The sequence below is a fragment of the Lepidochelys kempii genome, chromosome 9 (genome assembly GCF_965140265.1).
Source record: "Lepidochelys kempii isolate rLepKem1 chromosome 9, rLepKem1.hap2, whole genome shotgun sequence".
NCBI lineage: Eukaryota > Metazoa > Chordata > Testudines > Cheloniidae > Lepidochelys > Lepidochelys kempii.
The window spans coordinates 2,286,818-2,297,673 of NC_133264.1; the positions used below are offsets into that span (position 1 = coordinate 2,286,818).

Consider the following 10,856-nt stretch of genomic DNA (forward strand, 5'->3'; position numbering starts at 1 on the left):
TTTCACCTTTAAGATTGTCCAGATAGCAGAATGGGTCTGGACACTCCCCACTCCCTTGTCACTTGCAGAATTAATGGCAAACACTTTTACAAGGGGTGAAAGGAAGGACTCGGTTGCACGGTGGAATTGGAGGTGGCATTCGCGGCTACACAGGCTCATAGTGCCAAATGCTGTGTCTGTAGATGGGCCCGTTCATAACCAACAGTCTCACGCGGGTAGGGCTGCTAGGAACAGCCGACAGCAGCCCTGGGCTTGGGGGGCACATTTACTACTACAGGGGTCAAGAGGAACTGTGTACTCCCTCCACCTCCTCTGCTATCCTGGCCTATGCACCACAGTGCCCAATTGGCTAATTATGGACTATATCCCTGGCATCCGGCACTGGGCAGGTCAGGCACCAGATGTGGGGGACTCCCGTGCTGCTAAGAATTTCATTCTTCCCCTCCCTGCAGTAGCTTATCGGCAGGGCTCTTTCTGCAGAGGGAGCCCAACCGGCTCCCAAAACTCCACAGTGCGTTCTGGGGAAGGATGCTTTTCCCAGGGTGTTAGCTCTGCATATCACTCCCATATGGCAGAGGTCCCTGCCCCGGCTCAACCAAGCACGGGAACATCTAGAAAAGCAGCGCTCACTGGGATCCAAATGTCCAAACCTGGCAGTAGGCTGCTGCATGCCAGCCTCAGCACCTTTCCCCATGAGATGAGCTGCCGGCACTGGGACCACTGCGTCTGCTGGGTGCTGGCCCATCTTTCAGGGCCAGAGAAGGGTTTGGATTTTCTTCCTCATCTGCAGAGTTTTCCACTCAAATGCTGCAGATTAGTGGATGGAAGGGAGGCAGCTCTCATTGAGAAGTCACACCTGACTGATCATATCCACAAGGAGGGACGCAGCCCCAGCGGGCTGGTTCCTCCAGAAGGCGGCTTGTGCCCAGAGGTAGGCATGGGGCAATGTCCTTAAGCAACTACTGGTTACTAGTGAGTAACTTTCCATTTGCCCACCATGGACACATCCAGCAACAGCTTCACGAGCTGCAGAGACACTGCAGAGAGCGGTGTAGGGCAGGCGGTGAAGAACACCATATCCTGCAGAAACTGCAGAGGCCACCTAGATAGGTTTGAATGTGATCATCCAGAGTGGGCTTTGACCAGAAACCCCCCAACTTAGCTTCTCAGGGAAGCTGTTTATGTGAATTATTCATAGACTGGCGATCCCTTCTGGTTTACAGCAGCAGAAGTTAATTGTGTGCATGCAGAAAGCATGAGATTCCTCCTCTGTAGAGACAATGTGGCTCTGGCTTATTTCCATGCTGGACCCTCTTTCCTTTCCCCCCCCCACACTGGCTGCATGGCAATGAAGCAGGTCAGTGAAGCTGGTGGGGAAGGGAGGCGAGTTGCAGCTTGAATTTAGACCTATGGGGTATTGAAGAGTTCCCAGCTCCTTGGAGCCACACAGAGTTTGTTAAAGGAAATACACCTGCCTGTGTGCAGAGAGGATGGTTCAGGGTGTTGATCACGGGAACCTTTACTCTTTAGGTCACTGCTTCGATTCTATCCCAAGTCAACAGTAGCCAAATGGTGTACCGGCAGTGGATGCTGGGAAGCCCATGTGAGCAGCACTGGTGATCCCCCTCCAGATCCTAGTGGATCAATGGCCCTGCTTGGCACCCATTGCTGGCAGCTACCCCAAGGGACCCAGGACTGAATGAACATCGAGAGATGAACTCCTCTCTCACCTTCCAGTAATAAGGCAGTGTGGAGTGAAGCACCATCCACCACATTGCCAGAAGCCCTCAGTACCTTGGACTGATTTTCAGAGCTGTGAAGGCCCAGTGGTTTGAGTGGGGTTGCTAGGGTGTAACTAGCGACAGGAGCGTTAGAGCTGAGGGTTTGAAGTGGACAGCCCAGGGTTTGTGAGGTGATGTGTATCAGCAGGACAGGGTGGGAGAGTTGCTTTCCCACTCCTTGTACCAAGCCTGTCCTGTGGTAGAAGGGGGAAAGCCATGCTCTAGTCTTGTCAGTAGTTCACTCTTGGCCCTTACTCTTGCAGGAGGCGGTCATTGAAAACAGAGCCCTCTGGATGCTGCTCAAAAAATGCTTCCAGTACCAGTCCAAGAGCCTTTACAAGAGGCTGCAAAGGATGCTGGAGCAGGACTCAGCCTGGCCTCCTCTGAACGAAACCGTCTTCTCAGAGTCCAGGATGATACCAGTGGAGGACAACAGGGTAGCTTACAGGAATCCAGTGTTTGAAAGCAATGAGGATATGGTCTGAAGGAAGTGGCAGGGCAGATGCCCAGGAAAAGGCTGCAGCTGGCCATGAAAGGAGTAGGCCTGAAAGATGTAAGGCTAGAGCTGGGATTGGCCGAATCCCCACACCTGGCTGAACTTCTGGGCCCACATTCCCCATGCCAGGGTCGCTTTGTGACACACCAGAAGCATAACGTGGCCCTAAATCTGGCTCTGGTGGCACAGAGCCAGTACACGGTTTCCCCCTCCGGCAGCCCAGGTTGCGGGCACTGCCCCAGCGAGCTGTGGCTGCTGGCACCGGGGTAAGTCAGAGGAGTCCTCAGCCACGGCGCAGGCCAGGGCCTTATCTTGGTAATGAGCAGAGCCAACGCTCCTGCCCGCAGTGCCCCTCAGAGAGCATGCAGAACTCAGCTCTTTGTTGAGGCTGGACACAGACAGACCCTCTGGTTCCCTAGCTCCCAGCTTCTGCGGCCTCCTGCTGCCACACAAGGTCTCCCCGAGTCCTGGCCTGGTCTGAGCTGTCATGGAAGCTTGGGGGTTGGAAATCTGGATCCCAGCAGTTCAGGGTGTTTGGATTCAGCCCATCACGGTGGTAGACTGGAGCGGTAAGCTCAGATCCCAAACCGGGGACCCGATGACCCACCCAGGCTGAGATGCACTCAGGGTGGGAACAGAGTTGGAGGGACCAAAGGAAGCTTTTCTGGCCCTGGCTCACCCCTGCAGTATGTTAGAGCAGCCTCACAGCTGCTCCGATTTTTGCCTGAGCTGCACATGGCCCACTCGGGGGCTTAGACAGCCAACAGAGCCCGAGCCCCCTCCAAGAATCACCCAGCCAGGCTGCAACAGGGACAGTGCAGAGCTATTCTACCAGCTTTCTGCTGCCCGGGAGCTGGCTCACACGGAGAATCTTTAACATCGTTGAGGACTTCCGCAACTCAACCAGGGTCAGGGGCCTATCACAGGAGTGGGGAGGGGGGTGAGGTTCTGTGGCCTGCAACGTGCAGGAGGCAGCCTAGAGGATCCTATGAAATCCTGACGTTCCCTTCTGGCCTTGACATCTATGGTTACGTCTACACTGCAATTAAAAACCCACATGGATGTAGTTTGGAGGAGGTGGGGGGAGGCATTGCCCCCCCCAAACAGAAGCGAGGTGTGGGGGGTTTACATGGGGTCATGTACCACTCCCCCCACCCCATTTCTACAAGTGCCAACCTGCCCTGCAGGGCTTGCTTTGCTCGGCCTGCCGGGGGTGGGAGGGGGTGAGAAGAGGGGCTCTGTCCTTCCCACGCTGCACCTCCCCCACAGCACATTTCGGCTTGTGGGGAGCAGAGGGGGTGGAGCGGTCCTAGTGCCCCCCTGTTTCCTGTATAATGGTGAGTGCCCACGGGGTGGGGGGGCAGAGCAGGGGTTAGGGTGGTGTGGGGGGAAGAGACAATGGGGAAGGGGGGGTGGGCTGGGGGAGAGGACAGAGGGGAGAGGAAGGGGGAGGGGATGGGGAAGAGAAGGGGATGGGATGGGGGGGGGAAGCAGGAGCCCATCAGGTGGCGTCCCCTTGGCGGCAGCAGCAGCCCCAACAGGGAGGTGGCCCCAGCAGCACCAGAGCGGCGACATGGCTGCAGCAGCCGGTGCCTGAGTGGCTGCCAGCAGCACCTGGGGCCCCCCTGTTAAGCTGTTCCGTCCCCTCCAGCACCGGCAGCCCGGGTACCACGGCAGGCGGGGGGAGAGCGCCAGTGAGCCAAGGGAACCGGCTTCAATGTGCACATCTGCGTGCTTTGCCCCCCCCCAAATACAGTGGTCAAGTGACGCCTGTGGAATCCCGCGGCTGGCCCGTGCTAGCTGACTCGGGCTCGCGGCGCTCAGGCTAAGGGGCTGTTTTATTGCGGTGTACATGTCCCTGTGAGGTGAGAGGGCCCCAGAGCGTGGGCTGCAGGCCAAGCCCCAGCGTGTACACTGCACTTAAGTCTGAGCCCCGCGACCCCGCGTCATCTGGCATGGGCCGGCCACGGGTGGCTAATTGCAGTATAGACAGACCCCATGAGTCTATGAGAATCTCCAAGGGGAGATTGGAGGCCTTCAGCACCTCTTTACATTGCCAGAGTAACGTAAAGGGACCTTAGGGCAACGCAGAGTCATACCCCATCTCTGTGTTTGGAGGTTGGATCGGGAATCTGGGTCAGGCCCATCTCTAATAATGCTCACAAATGCTCTTACTCTTGCTGTTCTTTTAAATGATATAGCTGTAGTATGAGACTGCACTTTATTTTCAAATTAAAATCTATTTTCCAGATATTAAAACATTGACTCCAGATAGTCTCTCCTTGATTAGTGCGTGTTTCTGGGATTTCCATTTTCTAAAAAACCAAAATCTAATAAAATTGCTGAGATTTGCAAATTAAGTATCCCGTTCTATGGACTACAGCAGGCTTCCAATGACCAGGTGCTGGTCTCCCAGGCTCCCAAGTGTTCCCACCCAGCCTTGCTCCCCTCCTCCAGCTCTCTTGGGCTGGGCAACAAAGCTGATAAAATAGTCAACAGAAGAGGGATTTTGTTCACTGATTCATGTGGTTTCACACCCTGCATATTGTCATTCTCTGTGACGCTTCAGGAGACTAGGAATTTTTCACACTGATATATCTGAAACATTGAAAAGCCATTTTCATTCTAAAAGGAACACTTGAGCATGAGTGTGCGTGTGTTCTCCATCATAGCCCTCTCCAGTTTGGCTTTCAACCCGGCACATCCTGAAACCACTCTCACCAAAGTCTGTTCTGAGAATTCTTCCTAGCCCAACCTCAGAAGTAGTACTTAATCCTCATCCTCCTTGACGGGCAAGCCGACTTGAACACTGCTGCTGATGCTCTTCTCGAAATGTTGTCCTTCCTTGCGTTCCAGGATTCTGACTCATCTTGGTTCTTCTCCTACTGCTCCTTCCGCTTGTTATCATAGCTAGTTTGGGTAGGTCTGCTCAAGCTGGAACCCAGTGCAGACAGACCCTCTGTGGAGATTCCTTAGGGCTCTGCCTGGGTCCCCTTCTCACTGCATAATCACACCTGCAAACACAAATTTAACTACCATCTCTATGCTGACAGTGCCCGGATCTCTCTCTTTTCTCCACACCTGTCTCCTTCGGTCCAGACTAAAATCTCGGCCTGTCGCTCTAACACCCCTCACGTATATCTGAGCTCAAGCTCAGCGTAGCTAAACCACAGCCCCTAATCTCCCCACACACCCTAAACCCTCCCTGATACCTCCTTTATCACCCACCACCACCTGGCCCGTCACTCAGGCCCAGAACCTGGGTGTCATCTTTGATTCGGACCTCTCGCTGTGTCCTCACATCCAGCCTACGTCTACACTGAAAATGTTCTATCGACAGAGTGCCTTGGTCAGGGGGTGTGAGGAAAAATTGCCCGACTGTCACTGTTATGCTGCCAACCTCCCCCAGTGTAGACGCAGCTATGTCGACAGAAGAGGACTTCTGTCAATGTAGCTACCACCCTTCAGGGAGGTGGTGATAAATGAAGGGGGCGGAGGGTAGCTCCCTTTTATGGACACCCAGCCAGCCAATAGCTATAAAATCCCTCTTAGTAGCTGTTCTCTAATTGCTCTACCTGTAAAGGGTTAAAAAGTCTCACTGTGATGCACAGGTAAAAGGAAGTGAGTGGGCACCTGGCTAAAAGAGCCCATGGAAGGCTAGAACTTTTTAAAATTGAAACAAGACTTCCCTTTTTTCTTACTGTTGTTCTCAGGGAGACGCAGACAGGAAGCAGTTATGTTGTGAGAAGCTTGGGCCAGGTATGAAAAACCATCACTATCATACCTAGAAACTACTCATTTAAAACCCCAGCTATGTAAGCAGATCAGAAAATGTCTAGGAAGATGTGATTAGGTTTATCCCTTTTATTTCTTTATGGCTTGTGGATTCCTCTGTGCTAACCCCAGGTGCTTTTGTTTTGCTTGTGACCTTTAAGCTGGACCTCAAGAGAGCTATTCTTAACGCTTACCCCTTGTAGTTGTTTTTTTAAAATCTAGCAAAATTCCCAGATGTATTTTCTTCTTTTTTTATTAATAAAATTTACCTTTCTTCAGAACAGAATTGGATTTTTGTGTCTTAAGAGGTTTGTCCACGTTACTTAATTAGCTGGTGGCAACAGCTGATTTCCTCCCTCCCCCCCCCCAGCTCTTCCCTAGAGGGCGGGCATGAAAGAGCTTGAGGGTACCCCACAGGAAGGAATTCCCAAGGGCACCTTCCTGTTCTCTCAAAGGGGTTTTGCACTCGGGTGGTGGCAGCATCTACCAATCCAAGGTCAGAGAAAAGCTGTAACCTTGGGAGTTTAATACAAGCCTGGAGTGGCCAGTTTTAATTTTTAAAGTCCTTGCAGGCCCCCACCTTCTGCACTCGAAGTGCCAGAGTGGGGAATGAGCCTTGACAGAGGTGACGTTCTTACACCGATGGAAAAACCTCTTCTGTCAGGATAGGATATACCTACACTAGGGTCAGATTGGTTCATGAATCTTTCTACAAAGCTGGGGTGAGTTTCTAGTTAGTGACAAACCCTGACACCAGTCGAATGTCATGTGGTTTCATATCTTGCTATGAGCATTTCCTACAGTTCCGGGTTTCACTAGGGTGGCAGGCTCGTGTAGCTTTTTCCTCTAATCGCATCCCTAGATACCCCAGGATCATTTCACTGGAGGCCAGAGCCGCTCCATAATGTCTGAGAAAGCAAAAGAACAAATCCTAAGAACTCATGTACAGAAACGTATCCGCCCCCGTCAAGTGAGTAGGTAGCTGCAGGAACGCTACAGGCTGGGCAATAGCACCTGAATTTGTCACAACTGACATTCATCCAGCAACCGTCACCCCCAGGAAACTGAAAGGGCTTCAACAGCTCCGCCAGCTAAAGGAAGAGATCCCTTTACCTGCCTCCAACACACGGCTGTACCCGTGGTGAAATGGGGCAGTTGTACCTGGAGCAGGTGAAGGTGGGAACACCGTGCAATGGCTGGGGCTGGGATGTGAAGAAGAACTGATTGAAATGGCAGTGGGGGTGGCAGGAAAAGTAAGTTGGGCACCTAAATAAAAGTGGTGTGAGGATGTTCAGCAATGCTGAGCCGGTTGGAACTGAGCTAGGCCATCGGGTCAGTCGTTGCCACTGCAACGAGGCAGGGTGGCGTTTAAGGATGGCAGTTGGTTAGGACCAGCGTTATGTCCCATCTGACCCACGGTCCCTATGCTAACACAGCACCCTCTCACCAGGCTGGGCACATGTACCAAAAGGAGTCACCAACCCCACATCCCCCAGTCATCACCACCGGCTCCAGCTAAATCCTGAACACTGCCTGGGATGTGAGACTCAGGTTCCCGCTGTCACCACCTCCCTCATGTGTCCTTTTCCTTTCCCACCTTATTTCGTCTCTCCTCTCTCCCTCCCTTTGCCTTTCGTGTAATAAGAGTCTGGCTTAGCTGGCCAAGACTGTGTATTTTGCAACACTGCTGTGAGCCTGTGACCAGTCCGGCAGCTAAAAGAAGTGCCTGAGACAGCCTGAGGCTGGTACCAGTTTGCCAGCTCTCGGAGCAGCTGATCAGACCCTGTGCCATGCCAGGCCTGTGTTTCTCCAGCAGCCAGGCTGCAGGTGGACTCAGCACCAACACCAGGAAGTGCATCTTCTGTCTTTGTTCTTTCCTTTCCCCTCTCTGTAAGGCAATGGGCTCAGACCATAACAACAACAGGCCCTGCCCCTCGCAACAAACCTCCCTTTTCAACCCCAACACGACCTGCTAACACCACCTGAAACATTGTCAGAAGGGGGTGGGGTCTTCATTCTACACAACTTCTCCAGCTCCAGGGACAGTGAATGAGGGCTTCGGTTACCAGGAAAGCCTCACTCGGTCGACACTTTAGCAGCACCACACAGGAACTCTGTGGCGGAGGCGGAGGCAGGGAGAGAATCCATTTCCCCCGCACAGCATTCAACTGCCTTAACCATGAGACCATCCCCTTCTCTTTCTGCAATCCCCCGCCCCAATCACCACGCACCTTCCAACTACTACAACTAGTGACGCTGTGGGGGTCTGACGACAGCTGCTTCCTTCACTGCCCAACCGGGAGCACATGGATCCTGGGCACAAGCAACAGGTCACCAGGAAATACACCTCATCAAGGCACCTTAGTCTGTTTGCCTGCCACAGGCAGCAGGTGCAAAATGTCCAGAAGCCTTACGGAAGAGAGCCCCCCACTTATGCTCACCTAGGGCATGTCTGTATGGGGAAATAGCCCAGAAAAGGCATTCTATGCTAGCTAGTCCGCTCTAGCACCCCAGGGGCACTAGGAAGTGGATTAAGCACAAAGGCACTCAGTGCGGAAGAACAGTGCCCACTTAGAGAGTTACTGCAGAATAGCTAGTGCACTTGTAATTCACCCCTAGCTTGTTTTGCAATAACCTCCCCATGGAGACATGCCTTAGAGCCACCACACGTTTAAAATCTAGGGGCCAGCTCATGCCCAGTGGGTTCTGGATGGCATTGGAGGCAATGCCCTATGGGGAGCAGTGGGAGCTCTTCTGTGGCTTAAGGAGGCAAGTGCCCCTTGGCCTCCCCGATGACTAGGGTACTGAGCTCATTACAAGGCTCCTGCAGGGCTGTGTCCCCCACCCCAGCAGGGCTCCCATCAGAACCGAAAGCTGCCTGCCCCGGCAAAGGGACCAGTGTGATCTCCCTAGAGGCGAATGCCCACTCCAGTGCCCTGGTATTGCTGGCAGAGGGAGGTGATGGGGTGAGGGTGAATTCATTTATTTATCAGGTTCATTTGGGGACGTTCTCCAGGGAAACATGCCCTGAATTTTTGTGAGGAACAATCTATTCTCCTCACTCAGTGGTTATGAATCTGTGAGTGACTCCTGCCAGATTAATAGACCTTGGGGAAGGGACTGTTAATTCTACAGCCACTGATGTTAGTTGTTACCTTGAACTGAGGCTCATTTTATCGGGCCAAGCTGTCACCTGGGACAGCACCATCATAATCCGGCCCAGTCACATCAGAGAGGGATGTGCTGGGTTTCTGAGTCTGTGTTGCACAATGCTCATTACTCCCAAGTACTCACATTCCTTTAGCAGCTACACCCCTGATTATGTTTCTTTGGAACGTGCCTCAGCCACAAGGAGTCTGATTGCCAAGCCAGCAGGTCCTGTTAGGACAGTGAGTCGGCCTTTCCCCAGCTACCAAAGGAGCCTGACAGAACCCAAACAACTTGCTCCCAATGTCACAGGCGTGCAGATGCTGCAGGGACAGGCCCAAACCGAGGGTCTGAGCAACAACAGAGGGAGCCGTTCAGCGCCTGGCTCTTGGTTACAACCCTGGATTAGTCACTGAGGGCCACAGCACGTCCCTGCCCAAAGGGCTTGCCATCGGAGGAGACCAGACTGGCTGAGCTGGTCCCCGGTGTGTTTTGAGGGTTCAGCGCTATGTTACTCGGGGGGTGACTCAAAGAGGGATTTGGAGGTGTGGAGGGCAGGGGCTTGGCACAGGGGTAGGGAGGGTGTTCCAGGATTGAGGGGCAGCTGCCCAGGCAGCGGGAGGCACAGAGACAAGACAGAGGTGGAGGGAGTGGTGAAGCAGGGTGAAGGGGTGAGAAGGAGTGAGAGCAGAGCTGGAGGCTGGGGAAGCCCTGCATGAGGCCAGAATACTGTGGGAAGGCCAGGAGCTTACACCTCATGGGTGAGGGAGGTACTCGGCCAGAGAACAGACAGGAACATGGGAAAGCCCTACCAGATCAGACCAGACGTACATCTAGCCCATGTTCTCTCTCCAACAGTGGCCAGCACCAACTGCTTCAGAGGAAGGTGCAGGACACCCTTAGTGGACAGCTGTGAAATAACCTGACCATAGTTTCTTCCTAACCCCCAACAATTTGAAATTGCCTTATGCTCTGAAGCCTGTAGGTTTAGATCCTGCCTACAGACTTTGTTTTGCACTGTTTCAGGTAACTGAGCATGTTCCCATTAGCCACATAAACATCTGGCCCCTCTTGGAATCCTGCTAAATTCTTGGCCTCGATGATATCTAGTGGCAATGAGTTCCACAAGCTAATTACATGCTATGGAAAAAAAATTCCTTTTACCAGTGAAATCTGTTGCCTTTCAGTTTCATTGACCCTGCCCCATGGTGTATCAGGAGTGGCTAAATAGGAGCACCTTCTCTGACAGTCATCATTTTGCATGCTCCACTTCATCCCCCTCTATTCACCTCTACACTCTACACAGTCCTAAGATTTACAGTCTCTCTTCATATGGTATTTTTTCCAGACCCCTGATCAGTCTTGCAGCCTATCTCTGAACCCTTTCTCTTCCTGCTTTACTGTTACTGAGCTGCGGTGGCCAGTCTTGCATGCAGCACCCAGATGAAGCTGCCCCACTGATTTATATAAAGGCATGGTGATATTCTCCATCCCCATCCTTATGTACACTCACATTCTGTTTGCTTTTTTAACTGCACCTGCACACTGAGCAGAGGTTCAACTGACCTGTGCACGTCCTCTCTTAAGTAGTTACAATTAATTTAGAGCCCAATAAGATGTATGGGGTCTGAGTAGTTCAAACTCTCTCTCCCACCATG

General features: G+C 52.7%; 1 protein-coding gene across 1 annotated transcript in view; it reads left to right on the top strand.

Annotated features, from left to right (window-relative positions):
* LOC140916839 (probable cation-transporting ATPase 13A4) overlaps window positions 1-2,266 on the top strand; it is a 62,856-nt gene extending 60,590 nt beyond the window's left edge. The window contains exon 30 of the mRNA XM_073358725.1: window positions 2,045-2,266. Within this exon, the coding sequence (XP_073214826.1) occupies window positions 2,045-2,266 (222 nt within the window). The remainder of the gene's footprint in view (window positions 1-2,044) is intronic.
* The last annotated feature ends 8,590 nt before the right edge of the window (window positions 2,267-10,856 follow it).